The sequence below is a fragment of the Tiliqua scincoides genome, chromosome 3 (genome assembly GCF_035046505.1).
Source record: "Tiliqua scincoides isolate rTilSci1 chromosome 3, rTilSci1.hap2, whole genome shotgun sequence".
Lineage (NCBI taxonomy): Eukaryota > Metazoa > Chordata > Lepidosauria > Squamata > Scincidae > Tiliqua > Tiliqua scincoides.
In genome coordinates this window covers 28871290-28889498 of record NC_089823.1, presented here as the reverse complement: position 1 = coordinate 28889498, position 18209 = coordinate 28871290, and the positions used below count along the sequence as shown (strand labels likewise).

Genomic DNA, 18209 nt, shown 5'->3' with positions numbered 1-18209 from the left:
CCACTGGAATTATAACCTTGCATTGTGTTCAAGATAGGTATATCAGTAGTAAGAGCAACGTTTGATTTCTGTACTGTATGTTTGAAATACTGACTTTTCTATGTCTCTTCTTACTTAATATTCCTTATAAACTTATAATGAGATGGGATGCAACATCATAATCTCCTCTCTTTATAGACTTGGTTCTCTTATTGTTATTCCCTTGTTCATGAAGACTTTTATTTGCATTGTTGAAAATGAAATGTTTTTACTGTAGTTGCTTGATCCAGCACACTATTTTCGTCCCTCAGTACATTAATTAAAAGTCTAGAAATTTCTAGGCCATTCTACTGAACAAAGAATAAACTCTAATTAACAGTGTTGTTCTTTGCCCAGGGTACGTATTCACTGTTTATCCAGCTCACTATTTTCACTAGACTAACAGCACAATCCTATGCACTCAGAAGAAAGCCCTACTATGTTCAATGGGGGTTACTCCCAGGTAAGTGCATATATTATAACTATAAACACTAGCCTGGGAGTAAGACTTACTGAATTCAGTTGAGGTATACTGCTGAATAAGCATGCATAGACTTGTGCTGTAATATGCTGTAAGGTGTAAGGACATCTACCACAATGTAACTTTAAAAAAATCACTATGTTGAGAAAAAAAATGGATTGTATCTAAGACTATTGTTGCCAAATATGCAGTAGTAGAGTGTTTGTTGTAATTGTTGGGAGGTTTGTGTATTGTACACCAGATCAGATTAACAGAGTTCATATACCTATCTGCAATGGTACTTTTTTCATTATGCAGTGCAGTATAACATTCAGTAGATAGGATTCAGTGTACATTAGGGGTGCAAATTTTGCAAAAGGTCCAGGAAGGAGTAATTGGACTTTACTCTGTTTTAAACAGGAGTGGGCAAACTTTCAACTTTAGGGATCCTGGACCTTTAACAATTGTACAGAAGAGGGAATTTAAGGGAATTTTGTTAAAGGTTCAGGATCCTTAAAGTTGAAAGTTTGCCCGCCCCTGGTTTTAAATAAAATATCTCAATGGCAGTATTAAGGATTAATGGCAAGAGGAAAAAGCTACCCGTATAACCAGAATAATATTTAGGGCGCAATCCAGACCTGTATTTGGGCCGGCGCAAGTCCCTTTTGCCACCTCAAGAGGAGGCGCAAGTCCGAGGAGACCCATTGGGGCCAGCAGCCCTTACCTGGAGGTAAGAGGAAATGTTTCCCGTTGCCTCTGGCTGAGCTGCTTATGGCTACTATCCTGCACTGGCTACAGAGCAAGCCTCCTGGCTTGCCTGTTCCAGTGCAGGATAGGATTACGCCCTTAGTCAGATATTTGTATGCAGCCTCCCTGCACCTCCGAAAGCCTCTGGGAGGCACTGCCAGAAACAGCTGCAGTTTGTTCAGAGGCTTTCGGAGGGGCAGGGAGGTTGCACACGACCTCAGAACACCGCTGGACATGACCAGAAGGCATTTCCAGTTGCATCTGGGGTTCCTGTGAGCACACCTGCAGATCTCAGTATCTGCAAGTATCTCTGGAGGGTCTAGGAACCGATGCCCTGCAGATACCAAGGTCCAAACTGTACTACCTCTGAACACAGATGCTCTGTTTGTAGTTATTGTAATAGACTCAGCCCCATTCATTTGCTTAAGCCTCCTTTACGCTAATGTCTATCACAACGTTCTATGAATATGAACTAAGCTGATCATGTTTTGTGTTTCTCCTGTTCCTTATGACAGTTTTATTGGATGGCTCCTAGTTTTAGTGCTTTGAAAAAGAGATGCTTCTATTTGTTCCTTATATCTTCACCATATATACAGATACATACATGAACTTCTATCATGCCCTTCAGGAAGATGCTCTATATCCCTGATCATTTCAGTCGCTTTTTCTGTACCTTCTTCAACTATATCCATTCTTAAAGATGGTGTAATTAAAACTACACAGTATTCATCAGGGAGCCATTAGTGAGGGGCCTTTTTAAAAGCTGCTTGAAAATCCAAGCCTGGGAGATTTTCTCTGGGGAACTGAGCATTTCCACTCCTCCCTCAAAGAATTATAAGACTCTGCTTGGACCGTATTGTTTATTTCAGGAACAAGCTCTCTCACATTAGTCACTCTTTGCACTGGTAAGGTCTTTGCACTGTCCAATATGAAACAGCAAACTACACACTTTTTTCATGAGGAAATCAACTAAGAGGAGTGATTGTCGTCTGCATTCCTGTTATCTGCCTATGGAGAAGAGCTGCAGCCTGTTACATTAAGTGATGAGTTGGAAAATTTCCTCACTGCCAGATATGCACATTGTGCTTGTATGTGTGGTGGTGTGTGTATGTCTGGCCAAACATCCTGAGAAACACTGCAGGAAAAGGGAGTATTTCCCAAAATGTAATACACTTTCCCCTACCTCCCCTCTCCCTCACTAAAATCAAGCCTAATTAAGGATGCTCCAGGGATGAAGGGTGGACTTTGTTCCAGGACATAATCAAGAAAAACAACTGGGGTGGACAGACCCTAACAGGTTAGTAAGGCAAAACTTCTTTAGGCAGAAGTCAAGCTGCTTCTTCTTCAGTAAGGTTTGTTAGCTGTTTAACCATTTTAGAGATAGCAATGCTTTCCATCAGTTTGTCTAGAAGAGTTTAGGTTGACACACCAATAATTTTCTTTTTTTTAAAAATTGATGTTATATCGACCATTTTCAAGCATTTTTGTGAAGAGGCTAATTTTAATTATACATTACTTCAATAATTCAATGAGATTTTTGAAAATTTTGGCATGGATTTTATCTGCATGGAAGAAAAAACTAACTGAACTGCAAACGGAAGAACAATACAGCTAATATCATGATAACAAAAGATATTAGCATGAATTTACTAATAAGCAATATGTTCAAATACCAATGGCATTTAGGAATAATACACAAATTTGTGGAATTCTCATATTCATTGCTAGAAGAAAAAAAGCTTAAATAAAAAATCACAGTGTAAGAAGATAACAGCAGTTATTTGGGTGCATTCTGAATGTTTCAGACTCCTGGAAATAGTATCAAATTTTTTGATGTTCATATAACCCTCAATCACCTTTAGTCACCTGCGTGCTATCCTAACATATTGAAGTACAGTGTTGATATCACCTTCATCCAGTCAGTGATCTTCCCTATTTGTTTAAAATCACATGATTTTAAAAAATCACCTGATTCAAAATGCAGTTTAGATACAGTTTTACTGTTGAATATTAGCTGTTGCAGCTGACTGCAATGACATTTTGAATTTTTTTGGGGGGGAAGGATTCTGCGGGTCTAATAAAAAATGCACAGATGCATGCTTTGACCCTTTAATTATTTACAGTATAAACAAATAGCATGGGGAAAACATGCAAAATGGCCTGAAATTGAGGTGGCAGTAGGGAGACATTTGTACTTACTCACATTATTCTATGATGCAAGCCCAATGGTTTGTCCTGCAGTGAGTGCCAGCAAAGGCAGCTAATACCCGTCAAACCCCATGCCTACTGAGGGCACAATCCTATCCTGTGCTGGAACAGGCAAGCCAAGAGGCTTGTGCTGTATCCAGAGTGGGATGGGGTCCAAAGTGGCTGGCTAGAGGTAAGGCACCCTGGCCTCTATGGGTCTCTTCAGACTTATGCCATCTTCTGAGGTGGCACAAGTCCGAGGAGAGCGGAGCGGCTTGACGTTGCTCCAAACACCCCAGGTATGGGGGTTGGGATCTGGCATAACTGCCAGTTCCCAGCCCCACCTCTCCCTCCCCACCCGCCCACCCCCAGGGCCACCTACCGCCCACCCTCCCCAGAAAGCCTTCCTCCTGTCTCCTCCCTGCCCACCCCAGAGCCTTGCGCTGGCCCACCTGGGCCGAAGCAAGGCTCAGTGCCTCTATTGGCATGGAGGCTTGTGTCAGCCTCCACAGGCAGGCGCACCTCTGCACACTGGCCTTGCCAACTCCCGAGGAGGCACAAACATGCCTGGGCCAGCACAAGGGACTTGAATCAGCCCAATGGATTGCACCCCAACTCTCTCAGCTTCCTCAATGTCCAGAAACCATGTGACAGCCACCTTGGAGAAATTGTAGCAACCGCTGTTTTGAAGAAGGATGTCCAAGTATCACAAGCTTGAGGGTACCCTTTTTCAGACTGGGAACTGTACTGAGTTCTCTGAGGGCTTGGATATCTGAACTCCAAATATGTCAGAGGTTTCCTGAGACAACAGGTTTGTTTATTTACAGCCCAATCCTAACCAACTTTCAAGTGCTGATACAGCTGCAATGCCATCTCAAGGTAAGTAAGTGTTCCCTTACCTTGGGGAAACGTCCCCCCTCCACTGCAGGATGCAGCACACACCCAGTTGGCATGGCTGCATCGGCTCTGCAAAGTTAATTAGGGTTGGGCTGTAGGTCCATGAAGCATAGCAGTATGGTGGTAACTAGACTGTCTGCTTTTGAATTTGTTTTGAACCGAACAATAAGTGCATAGAATGTCTAAAAATCAGTTAAACAACAATTTAATGCACTAAGTGCATTAGAGGCACCTGAGGGGGAACATGATTGAGACAAACAAAATTATGCAAGGGATTGATAGAGTGGATAGAGAGACACACTTTTCCCTCTCACAAAACACCAGAACCAGGGAATATCCACTAAAACCGAGTGTTGAGAAAGTTAGGACAAAGAAAATATTTCTTTATCCAGCTTGTAGTCTGTGGAACCCCTTGTCACAGTAAGTAGTAATGGCATTTTGCCTAGATGCCTATAAGAGGGAATTGGACAAATTTCTGGAGGAAAAGTCAATCATGGGTTACAAGTCATGACAGGTATGTGCAAGCTCCTGGTTTTAGAGGTAGGCTACCTCAGAATGCCAGATGCAGGGGAGGGCACCAGGATGCGTCCTGCTGTCTTGTGTGCTTCCTGAACCATTTGGTGGGCCACTGTGAGATACAAGAAGTTGGACTAGATGGGACATTTACCTGATCCAGTGGGGCACTTCTTAAGTGAGAACTGCAATTTATCAGTACCTATGAATTTTAGAGCTTAAATTTATGTATTTTAAAAAGTTCAAATTCTCAATGTAAAAGTCTGAAAGATCAATTGGCAAATTTTAGGCTGCAAAATCAAAGTTTTATTGTATAATACAAATGTTTCAACAAATCAAACATGGCTGCTGCACATGAAACCTGGATCCTGTATGACAAGACATAATAATGTGCATGCTTTGGAATTAGAATTAGAAGCTTTCAGGAAAAAGACCCAATTTCAGCTAATTTATAAGGGTTTTTATTTCAGCATTAATGAAAGGTGTACTATTTATGTTTGCAAGTCAGTGTTAAAAATCTAGGTCAGGATCGAAAGAGCTGCTTCGGCACACACAAGGGACTTATGCTAGCCTTGTGGAATGTTTTGCTTTTGACAGCTGACACCCCCTTTGCAATATCCCAAACTACATTTAAAACTCTATGTTTCAAAAGAAGTTTGGCACACAGAAAGAGTGGGAAACAGGCAGGCTGCTGTTCAGGAAAAAAAGACTAACATTCCAAATCCAAAATTCCAAATTGGGCTGTTGGGGGCAGGGTTTTACAACAGCGGAAGGGTCTTATGTGGTGATAAAATGGCCGCCGATAGAGTGCACAGCACTCCATCAGTGGCCACTTTGCAAGCACTGCCACAACAGGCAGCAGTGCTCCAACTCCACCATCGAACCCCGCCATGCCTGCCAGAACAGGTAAGGCAGTGGTGGAGGCATGGAGGGGGTGAAAGAAGGCACGGACGGGGAGGAATGGGGGCAGAAAGGTGGTGGGAGGGGTGGATTTGGCAGCAGTGGTGCACACCAGATCCTCCATGCTTTTTCAAGCCTCCCACCCTTTCTTCTACTTGGACATGTGCCAGCTACAAGTCCAAGGAGACCCATTGTGGAGCAACAGGCTTACAGAGGAGTGAAATAATTCCTCTTTCCCTTCTGAAGCCTCCTGATCTACCACCTCCCATTGAACACAGTGAGCATCTTTATGGCTCAGCTTAATCAGTGGGAGGAAGGAAGGATAATATCAGGCTTCTTTGGGTTCACTGAACTAGTTGCACAGTTAACAGAATATTTCTCCAAAAGAAGTACCAATATCTGTACCAGTATTGAAAAACTAAGACCTCAGCCTGTGAAAATCCAGAGTGTGTGCTAACAGGGCACACACTGCATGCAATGGGTCGGCAGGAGACCAGACAACATTAGAAAGACCAGACCATTTTTTCTTACCTCTCTGTAGGATGCCTGACCTCCAATGGGTTTCCTCAGACCTACGCCAGCTCTTTAACTGGTGTAAATCTGAAGAGACTCTAGTGGTAGGTCTGGGCTGGGAAGGCAGTACAGAACCCTGCATGTGCTAGCACCACCAAGATCCACCCCTGGCCCACTTCATGCCCCAATCTGCCCATGATCCTTCCCCAAACCATCCCTGCTGCCAACTTAACTGTGACAGTGGTGGACAGTGGAGGAGCTGCATCCTTGTGGCACCCACACACAACCTCCGCCCTCCTGTGCTAGTGTGCCTGGCCCACAGAATGTCAGAGCAGGTTTTGTATCATCAGCCCAGGACTTATGCTGACAGATTTCACAATCTGCCACCATGAGGGCTGGATAGGATTGGACCACAATTTATACACATAAAACTACATATAACCTATCTATATACAAACCAAAGAAATATAAGTTCAGGATGCAAAAAGCATGATACAAGTCCCTTCACTTTCCTGTAAAAGATCACTGGGTTTTATATTGAGGATGAACGTCTTTAGAAAAGGAGAATTCCATAGACTCAGAGCGTATGCTGAGAGGACCTTCTCTTACTCACATCTATGGAGTCTGAACAATGGACAAGCCACCCTGTCTGATTTTAATAGGTGGGGGATAGATGAGAGGAGAAGTATTCCCTCATGTACACAAGTCTCACTTGTATTTTTTTAAATAGAAAAGTCAGTACCTAGAATTAGTAGGAAACCAGTGTTTCTATCAGTCTCCCACCAGCAACTACTGCAATGCCCATTTTATATGCTTATTTATGTTCTCAATAGTTTACCTACAACAAGGGACAAACTGTCATAGCATGTATTCGCTGATAATGAGGAAGACTGAGCCACAACATTAGTCTCAAGATATAAGGGACGACTTTCTCGAATTGTTTGGTTTATGAGAAACATTTCTCCAAAGTGCCTACTGACACTGTCTGGTAGTTGCATACAACTCTCCCTCTCTGCCTTTCTCTCTCATGTTTCTTATTTCCTTTTCTTTCATTTCTGTTTCCCTAATTTAGTAGGAAATGGATTATTATTTTGTAAAAGAACAGTAACCAGAGGTGGTGGTGGTATTATTATTTATTATTACACCACCCGTCCTCCAAGGAGCTCTCTGTACATGTACATGGTTAATTCCCTTCTTTTGTTCTCAAAACAACCCTGTGTGGTAGGTGAGGCTGAGAGACAGTGATTGGCCCAGGGTTACCCAGGAGGTTTCATGGCTGAGTGGGGATTTGAACCTGGAGCTTCCAGGTCTAAGTTTAAATCCCGAACCATTCTGGGTCTCCGGATGTCTGAAGTGTGGGTAGGTGGGAGAAGAGTAGCATATTTTGGTCTTATGTTTGCTTGGATTGTTCAAGTATTTAATGCTTAAAAAATCAATACCTTGCTAATAATAATAACTAAAGAGGGCAATTCAAGGAAAGCTTTGTACACTTAAATCCTCTGGATTTCAACGGAGTGTAAGTGCCAACCTGACATAGATCTCAACAGGACTTGAATCCATCTGACTTTCCCTTAGGTCAGTTGATTTCACCATCACTGAATTTATTCTCATGTAACTGTGCTCTGGACTGTGATTTTCTACATGTAGCAGAAGCCATGAGGTTTGTAATGGGTGAATGAGTTGCATGCAATGTGCTCAGTACTGCATGCACATAAAAAGATGCATCTGAGACTTGTCTCTGAATACTTATGGTAGCACCTTATGGTAGCACCTTAAAGATTATATACTACAGAAAGAAAAGCTTGTAAACACCCTTGGGGAATCTGCTCAATAGCATACATAAATAACAGCTTCAGATGTGACATATGCATGTCAAAGCTGCCCTTACTTAGAGACAAATTACAAAGAAATCAGTGGGATTTACTTCAATGTACCCGCAGTGTAAATGTGTTTAAAGTGAGGTCAAAACCTGTTTAACTACAAATATGTTAACATAACTAGCTTAGATTGTGTATCAGGTTAACAGTCTGAATCACACTGATCTGATAATATGTGCACATAATAATATAGTATTTGGCTGCATTTTGACCACTTCTAGTAATTGTGTTTCCTCTTCAAAGCAATACCTTTTAGAAATCTTGTTTATAGGAGAGATTACTTTAAGCTATCAAAGCTGTTTATCCAACACATGCTGCTTTATTTTCAAGGTCAGTATTGAATATTTAGTTGCTTAATCATATACAACATGAAGCACTAATGAGAGTTCTATTGGATGACCCACTACAGATGCAGTAGATTAAAAGAAGCTAATCCCTTCTGACTCCATACCATTCTGGGTTCAGAAAAAAAGAGCATTCTCAAAGTAGGATACTTAAAACGTCACTGTTGGACTGCTTAACTAAAACCTGGCATGCTGGGAATGTCTGCTTTTAATGCAGTGCACTTCCCTGTTTTATTCCTCACGCCATTTGTCATCACAATACAAGCTGTGTGCGAAAGTTGTGTGTTAATCTTTTTTAAAAAAATTCTTAAACCAAGATATCTCAATACAGGTATATTTTCAAAACAATATTTATCTTAGCTGCTATTTTGAAGAGCAACTGTGAAGAGCAACTAAGATCTCTCTAATATCCATTTTTTTTAAGCTCACAGCTGGCCCATGGGAAAAGAGGCAGAATAGTTCCTTAGATATTACCCTTGGTGTACACATGCTTGAATGTTCAAAGTGGCATTAGTCTCTGAATGTTGCATGATATCCACATGTGCCTTCTCCTTGTAGTGGTTTAATTAATGCTTTCCAAGAATCATAGCACTAGATGATGCATCTGGGAAAAGCACTTACACTTAGTGCTTGAGTAAAAAGTTGCATTTCAAATATGAAGGCAATTAAGCTGGAAAACAGGTCTCCCCCCCCCAACCCCCAGCTGCAGCAGAAATGCAGGTTCTTTTTTCCCCTCCTTGACCACAGTGTGAAGGTCCACACAACTTGAGGAGGGGAAGAAAGGAAGGAAGGCGACAGCCACACTTAAGCATAATTACAGTAGTGGGGCACAAGTGGTCGAGGGCACTTCTCAGCCAGAATGAACAGGCAGTCATGAGACTGAAGCATGCTCTTCCTCATTGAACTGCCAAAAGAGCCAACATGTGCACTTTGAAGAGAGCTCAGTCCACTTTTTTTTTTCCCAAACCAGGATAGCACTGCTGAAAAGATTGTAATACCTAATGCTTTGCTGGAGGGAGGAGAACTTGTTTCTTTTCAAAATGCACATGTAACAAGCCCTGAGGTGAAATTATAACTGCTACTATAGGATATAGATACATAATTTATACAAGAGCCTTATGGATCTTCTCATTTCATATTCCTTTCCAAACAACCCCAAACTGCTTGTGAAATATACAAACATATGCTTGAGTCATCTGTAATGTAATAATATATATCATCCGTGGACAAAGCATATAGTATGTGGAAATTATAAACATAAAAATGCTTAGTAGAAGCTACTTTTAGCTTTTTAACTTGCTTTTCATCCTTTATTCATTCCTCAATTTGGGGAAAGACGCAACAATTAAAAGAATATTTTTTTTAAAAAACTGGACATTGCCATCTATTCCATCAGAAGAAAATATACAGTTTTTTAGTTTATTAAGAAAGCAATAAAAGTGAAATCTCTACAAATATATTTGTTTAATTTTTTTAATGCAAACAGGAAATTTATTTTGGCTGGCAGGTTGATGTATTATGAAAAGAGAAAAAAATGTTAGAATAGATATTTTCAAAGAGCCATCAAACCCATTCCTGCAGCATGGATAAATAATTTAATAAAACCCACTTCATATTCTGTTTCCCTAGTGCAATAGACAGATATTAAAAAATAAAAGCTTAAACTCATGAATAGTCGTGCCCAGAATCACAAACATATAAGTAAAATGTTGTATCAGTTTAAGCACTTAACCAACTAAATGCATTCTTACCAATCAACAATTTTTCCTAGCTGTAAAAATGGTAACAGAAATTTGAAGATTACTAGAACACAAAATATTTGTGTGTACTCATTTCTTTAACTGACATATACTTCTGTAGTACTAAAAGAATTATAGAAAATATTTTATATGAATGTCTGGGAAGCATAGTTCAGACAAAGGCTGCAAAAGTGGGCAGGGCTAAGCAACAGGAGAGGGGAAAAACTTTGAAGAAAGTCACATCCGTCTTTCTTGCACCTTCAATTCCTTGCTAGAATTTCTAAACTAGATTCCCAAATTAAAAATTAGAAATTTTGATTAGACTATTTTAATCTTGTTGTACAAATACAATGCTACACCTCTAAAACGAAGGCTGCAATCCTAACCACACTTTCCTGAGAGTAAGCCCCATTGAACAAAATAGGACTTACTTCTGAGTAGACCTGGGTAGGATTGTGCCCTAAGACTGAAAATGGCATTCAGCTGGTATCAGGATTTATCAAAAATGCATATTTTGCATAATGCAATGCAGATATCCATCCTCAAAAGCATCTCGTTGTACAGTATTTTACTATTTTATGACAATGAAATCCAAAAAGCACATAGCAAAGATTCAACCCAATCCACAACTGAGTTAAGGCGTAGCATTCTTGGAATTCAGATCAATTTAGCTCTATTTGTGTTCAACAGAATGAAAATCAGCAAACACTCTAACATCTGCCTGATGTTAGATCAGACTGATTTTTTAAAAATTAAACTACCAAATTCACAGATAATCAAGTCATTTTAAAGCATCCTTATCAATAACGGATGCTAAGAGCTTGCAAAAAGAACAAATTTAATGGCTTAATGCTTCCTAAAATGGTTGAATTTTTAAATTAATTTTAAAACTAGCAAGAGAAATTCTGTACCATCTTTTAAAGTCTGTTTTACTAAACCTGCAGCACAAGCCTATGCGTATTTATTTATTGAAGACCCCATAGTCTTCAATGGGGTTTACTCCCAAGAAAGTTTTATAGGATTGCATCCTCAAATAAGAATTCCCCAAATGTTTTCCCTTCTTCTTGCTATAGTAAATTGTACATAATTTTCATTTCAGCCCCGCTTAACCAATTATACTAATTACTGTATTGAACTGATTTTGAAAATCAAGAAGTTTAACCAAACTCTAAGGAAAATTTCATGGGGCTAACCCAGGTGGAAACAATGGGACTCAGTCCCATGCACGCTTACTCTGAAGTAAATTCCACTGACAACAGTGGAGCTTACTCCCATGCCGACTATGCACACAGTTGCAGCCTTAACTTATGTGGAAGTTCCACATGATGAAATAGTACTGCAGTCCTTTTCTTCCCTGAGTGTTTGCTCTGAGTGCAGTGTTCTGCCAGAAACATTGAGGTGCGTTTCAGAGGCCAAGGCAACCATGTTTAACAGAACTTCATCCCAAGCCCGCATTCAGGACTGCGCCTCCCTGTCCCAGGAAGGAGCCGAGCAGGACTGGAAGCGCCTGGCTGGGAGGGTGGCACAGCTCAGGCTCCTTTCTTGGGAGCTCCAGGGATCTGCCTGGCACAGACTGGACGGCTTCCTTCTCTACTCTGCGCCAAAGTCATCCGATCCAACTTTCCAGCCTTGGTGCAGCCGCAATGCAGCCCCAGGTCAGGGAACAACTGCTCCCTTGCCTTGAGGAGAACTCTGGGACTGCCTCCCCACCACAGGATGCAGTGCACATCCCATAGGCAGGGGAAAATGGGATAGGATTGGGTCCTGTGGCTGGAATCCTGGGCACATCTACCAGGGTGCAAGCCCCGTTGGCTATAATGGGATTTACTTCTGAGTAGACACGGATAGGCTTGGGCTCTCAGTCAACTGGCAGCTGAGAAGCCTGCAGCCCAGCCCAGGCGCAGTGGCTTCGCTGCGCAGCGCAGCGCGCCCCAGGCAGCCAACGAGGAGGCGGCAGGGAGAGCGGGCCTGCCTGGGGTGGGGCCCTGCGCCCCGTCCAGCAGCCAGCACCTCCTCTCCACCTGTTGGGGGGCCGCAGGCAAGCGGACTTCCCTCCTGGAAGCGAGCGGCGGGCAAGGCTGCTGCCTTCCCGGCTCCGGGGCGCGCAGTTTCCACCGCTTGTCCGCACACGGCTCTCCGGTGGGCCGCCTCTGCAGGCGGAGAAGCCGCACAAAGCCTCAGCGGGCGCAGGCACAGCGAGGTGCCGCCCTGGACCCACTTCCAGCAGAGAGGCCTGAGCAGGCCGCCCAGGACGGAGGCGTCCAAGGAAGCCGCAGGGCAGGGCCAAGGGGCTTTCATGGGCTTGCTTCAAACACTGGGGGTGACTTGGGGCTGCACTGCAAACTGTGTCACACGGAATTCATTCACTCCAAGAAGACTCTGCGCTGCCTGCTCACGAGGAGGCCTCTTCCAGGGCAGGGGCTCCAAAGAGGACCTGTCCTGGGGAAAGAGGGCGCTCATGGGAAAGGCGACCCCAAAGCCTTCCCTCCATGAACACTCTGATTCATAGGATCGCCGACAGAGTAGAGGCGGGGAGCCCCGGGGGGAGGCGCGCGCGCTGCCCTGCCTTGTTTTGGGGAGCGGAAAGGGTTAAACGAACGGGCTCCGTTGGCCGTCAGGAAAGCGCCCCTGAACCCTGCAGGCGTCGGAGGGCCTCGGGGCTTGCCCGCGCAGCTGCAGTCCTTCCACTGGGATTCGGAAGCCCCGGGCCGGAGGGCCGATTCCCACGCCAACGAAGGGCTCGGATTGCAGCCTCAAGCGCCCTCTCCCTGGAGGCGAGTCCCGTCCACTTCCCCGAGCGATCCGATTCCGGGCAAGGTCTCCGGATCGAGGCAGGAATCGCCCCGATTCTGGCCGCGCTGCTTTCCTTGGGTGGCACCCAGTCCACTTTCAGGCGAAGACGATCCTGGGGGACCACCCCAGAGAAAGCCCTCCAGTGGCTTTTTCCCACCGGGTGAGTCTTGCTTTCCTCTCGCAGGCCGGTGCCCCAGCAGCTCCGCAGGCAGCCACTGACCGACTGTGGTCCGGGGTCACTCCATGACTGGAAAGTCCATACGGGCAGAAAAGCTGCCTGCCAGCCAAAGGGGGTTTCCAGTGGTCCGCCCCACCTCCCCATTTATTGCAAAGACACAACAGCAGCGAGGACCACATCCCAGCTGCAAACGCAGCCGCCCCTGGGACGAGGGAGAGGGGCTGCTGGCAGAGGAGGGCGAGAGACTGGAACGCGTGTGCAGCGTTCAGAAGGCGGCTCGGCCACTCGCCTCTGGAGAGCCCAGGGGCGCCAGCCACAGCCCGGCTGCCGCCCAGGTTGGTGGCCGCCCGCATCCCTCCTTCCTAGGGAGCCAGGTGGCGAGAAGGCAGAACTGGCGTCCAATCGACGAAGCCCCCTCGGATCGCGCTTCGTGCCATCGAATTGGGGAGGAGGAGGGAGAGGGAGGAAGAGGAGGAGGCGGCTGCTCCCGAGCTTTGCTGTCAGGCGAGCTGGGCTTGCTACCACTAGGCGGGCTGGCTGGCCGGCCGGTGGTGGAGAGGAGAAGTTCTGCCTGCAGCGCGCAGCGGGCCAAGTTGGAGAGTGCGGCCGTCTTCCCCCTCCTGCCCCCCGTGGACTAGGAGGACACCTGCAGCCGGTCCCTCTCCGCAGCTCTCTGCTGGGGCTTCCCCACGGGGGAGGTGGCCGGGCGGGGCTCTTCGACCATCGGCCCTACCTTTGGCTGGTGCGCCGCTCTCCCTGTCCCTCTGCAAGAGAGGGATTAATTAACCGGGCTGGGGCTGGAGCCGGAGCCGAGCCGGAGGAGGCAGCCGTGACGAGCCCAGTGGCGATTGGCCGCCCGCCCGCCCGCCTGGCCCTGCCTTTATAATTTCCACCCGAGTGCATCTGGGCTCTTATACAAACCAACAGCAGCTTCTTCTGACATCGACGGAGGGGGAGACCCGCCGCCTCCCAGCCCTGCACGCAGTGGCCACTCCGGCAGGAGCGCACACCAACACGCAGCCGGAGGTGGGGCTGCCTGGACCCGGGCTCCAACTTCCCCGGCAGGCGAGCAGGCTGCAGGCCCTGGAGGACCCTTCCTCCCCGTGGCTGTAGTCTGGAGGCCCCAGCAGCCCCTCTCCCCGGTGAGGACCCCCGCTCCCCTCCGGCCAGCCAGAGCAGAGCGGCAGCACCCCTGGCTCCCTTCCCCGGCGCGGGCGGCCCGTTTCTCCTCGGAAGTTGGCTCCAGCCTCAGCAGCCGCGTTGGATCCCACGGCCTACTGCGAGACTCCGGTCTACAACCCGGATCTCTGCCCCAACATGATCGCGGCGCAGGCCAAGCTGGTGTACCACCTGAACAAGTACTACAACGAGAAGTGCCAGGCGCGCAAGGCGGCCATCGCCAAGACCATCCGCGAGGTGTGCAAGGTGGTGTCGGACGTGCTGAAGGAGGTGGAGGTGCAGGAGCCGCGCTTCATCAGCTCCCTGAACGAGATGGACAACCGCTACGAGGGCCTGGAGGTCATCTCGCCCACCGAGTTCGAGGTGGTGCTCTACCTCAACCAGATGGGCGTCTTCAACTTCGTGGACGACGGCTCGCTGCCCGGCTGCGCGGTGCTGAAGCTGAGCGACGGGCGCAAGCGGAGCATGTCCCTCTGGGTGGAGTTCATCACCGCCTCCGGGTACCTCTCGGCGCGCAAGATCCGCTCGCGCTTCCAGACGCTGGTGGCGCAGGCGGTGGACAAGTGCAGCTACCGGGACGTGGTGAAGATGGTGGCGGACACCAGCGAGGTGAAGCTGCGCATCCGCGACCGCTACGTGGTGCAGATCACGCCCGCCTTCAAGTGCACGGGCATCTGGCCGCGCAGCGCGGCGCACTGGCCCCTGCCCCACATCCCCTGGCCGGGGCCCAACCGCGTGGCCGAGGTGAAGGCGGAGGGCTTCAACCTGCTCTCCAAGGAGTGCCACTCGCTGGCCGGCAAGCAGAGCTCGGCCGAGAGCGACGCCTGGGTGCTGCAGTTCGCCGAGGCCGAGAACCGGCTGCAGATGGGCGGCTGCCGCAAGAAGTGCCTCTCCATCCTGAAGACGCTGCGGGACCGCCACCTGGAGCTGCCCGGGCAGCCGCTCAACAACTACCACATGAAGACGCTGGTCTCCTACGAGTGCGAGAAGCACCCGCGCGAGTCGGACTGGGACGAGGCCTGCCTGGGCGACCGGCTCAACGGCATCCTGCTGCAGCTCATCTCCTGCCTGCAGTGCCGCCGCTGCCCGCACTACTTCTTGCCCAACCTCGACCTCTTCCAGGGCAAGCCGCACTCCGCCCTCGAGAACGCCGCCAAGCAGACGTGGCGGCTGGCGAGGGAGATCCTCACCAACCCCAAGAGCCTGGAGAAGCTCTAGAGGGCTCGGCCCCGCCGCCCGCTCTCGGAGACGGACTGCCGAGCAGGCACGCCTGGGATTGGGCTCCCGGCCCCGCAGCGGGGCCAGCGCGGGGTCTGCACCGGTCTCCGCGCGAGGGGGTCGTCGCCACCCGGGGAAATGCAATAGGGGCTGCCTGCAGACCAGCCCCGAGGATTACAGGCAGCCGCCAGGCCGGGATCCCGCCAGGAAGGGAGTTTCGCAGCAGGCCCTCCGTGTACATTTGTGCTCTGTATGGAATTCGTGGTCTCCTGTTGTCTTTGCAGTTGTGGATGTCGCTCCGTGTTTTGTGATTTGGTGAACGGAACTGAATGGCCATTGGGGGACCCTCCGAGACCCGTTTCCCGCCCCAGAAGATGCCCCTTCGAAGGTAGATTCTCTCCCGGTACTTGGCTCGTTGTCTTTGGAAGTGTCTAAACTGAGAAGTTTACATTTTTTTGGGTTTCCAATCTATTGCTCGTTCTATTTCTAACATTCCATAAATATACTTGAAATGTTATTTAAATATATTCAAAGGAAATGGGGATTTTGCTTATATAATGGTGAATATTGGAATTATATATTTGAGAAAAAAATGCACTTGAAATACACTGGATGATGACTTTTTGTGACTTAGATTGAAATTTCTGTTGCCGATTTTATTTAATGACAAGCTAATAAAGTAAAATAAATCTGGTCACGCGTTTCAGTGCTGCATTCCGCTGGGTCGGTGCTGTTTTTGCCCGCAGAGTCCAGAAAAACGCGCCACCTCTTCCAAAATAGTTTGCTGAAGAGGGTCTTAAAAAACCAACCAACCAACACGCTACTCAAAATGCGCTCCTGGAGGCCACCGACCCCGCGTGGCAATTAGCCCAGCCACCTTTTTACAACCCTCCGAAAATAAATCTACTCCTCCAGGATTGACTGGACCAGGTTAAGGAGGCTGGAGCCCTGTTGACTGACTGGCAACCAAATTAACGCTTCTGGGGGCGGGAGGGGAAGCGGCACCATTTAGAGGCCGCGGGGCTCAAGCGAACAGTCCTGGGGTTCCCGCTGCCCTCCAGCCCAGGGCGGCTGCTGCCGGCTGCACTGCAGGGAGAGCGAGCACCGGGCGCCTCCCGTTCCGCCTTCCCGTTCGCTACTACTACACGCCACGGGCAGAGATTCGGGCTAACTAGACCCCCAGATATTCGGGACTCAGGAGGAGGCCTTTCCCGGGTCAGGGCGCGAGCCTCAGGGCTCAGTCCCTCTCGCCCACTTTCCCCCTGAATCCCTCAAATCCAGGGACCCCCATCTCCAGGTCCACAAAGACTGGCCGACGACAGACACGGACAGACAGAAAGGACGCCCAAGGGGAAGGACACCTTTGGAGCTGGCAAGGAAAAGCAAACAAACACACCCCCCCCCCATTCCTGTGTTGAAATGACTGCGCTTCACAAGGCCTCCCTCTCCCCAGGGCTGCGGGCTCAGGGTGACCTGATGTCCTAAACACAAAAGACGCCAAGGCACCCCAAGATGCAGGACATCCAGGAAAAAGGCGGGAGAGGACCAGAGCAGAGTTCAAATCATATGGTGATTTCATGGGGATAAATGCTACATTACTTATTATTATTAAACTTAAGACTATATCCGGTAGCATTTATCACATCTAATGTATTAATTCCAAGAAGGCTCTGTGCTGCCTGCTCACAGGGAAAAGAGGACAAGTAAGTTCTTCTCCAGGACTGGAGGCTCAAAAAGAGGACATGTCCTGGGGAAAAGAGTACATCTGGTCACCCTGTGCTGGCTCTGAACCCACAGGCAGGGCCAAGGACACTCTCTGCTTCGGAAGGAGGAGGCCCTGCCGGTCCCCAGGCCAAGCCCTGGCGCCCCGGCCTGCCTGGCAGCCACTTCCCTGCAGGGAACACCAGGAGGGAACATCTCCTCCTTCCCCTCGCAGAGAGAGCCGCCTGGAGCTCCCTTGGCGGGGCTCCGGGGATTTCCGCCCAATTGGCTTAGCGGCTCAGCCTGCCGCGTCCCCACAAAGGCCTTCGGGGAAGGGCGGACATGGCTACAAGCGGCGCGGGAGTCATCGCGGGTCGCCCAGCATTAGCGCGCCGGGCTGGGGAATCGAGCCGCGGCTGCTCCCAGCCAGCCAGGCCGGTCTGCCAGGGAGAGGGCAGCCGCCGCCCCTGGGAGGCCTCCAGCCAGGCCCCTTCGCATCCCTCGAACCGTCCCCCCTCCGCACGGGCCCTACTCACTTTGGGGTCGATCTTCTTGAAAGCCGGGTCGTCCTCGTCCACCTCGAAGTAGATCTCGGTGGTGGTGATGGAGAGCGTGCCCTTGGCCACCACCACCGGCGCGATCAGCTGGGCCGGCGTGCTGAGCACCACGGGGCCTGCAAGACAAGAGGGCCACGGCGTCAAGAGGCGGCACACAACCCGACCCCCGAAGGGCCGGCTCCCCCTCCCTCCCTGGACCTTCACCCAAGCCCAGTGCGGCCGGCCCCGTAAGGAAAGGAGTCGAGCCTTTCCTTCCCCGCTGCCCCATCAGACTCTGCCCCACGGAATGCAGGAAGGAAGGAGCCCCTCTTGGGACTCGGCCGGAGCGCTTCCTTCTCAGCCCCAGGCAGGACAGGAGCCTGCGCTCCGCAGAGCGAGGACCAGCGAG

General features: G+C 48.6%; 2 protein-coding genes across 10 annotated transcripts in view; one reads left to right on the top strand and one right to left on the bottom strand.

Moving 5' to 3' along the window:
* NBEA (neurobeachin) overlaps positions 1-18209 on the bottom strand; it is a 472923-nt gene that overhangs the window by 152260 nt on the left and 302454 nt on the right. For all 9 annotated transcript variants that reach the window (XM_066621990.1, XM_066621993.1, XM_066621995.1 and 6 more), the window contains one exon: positions 17801-17937. In XM_066621990.1, coding sequence (XP_066478087.1) covers positions 17801-17937 — 137 coding nt within the window. The remainder of the gene's footprint in view (positions 1-17800; positions 17938-18209) is intronic.
* MAB21L1 (mab-21 like 1) lies at positions 14484-15563 on the top strand. Its single transcript, XM_066622001.1, has one exon. The coding sequence runs from the start codon at positions 14484-14486 to the stop codon at positions 15561-15563; it is 1080 nt and encodes a 359-aa protein (XP_066478098.1).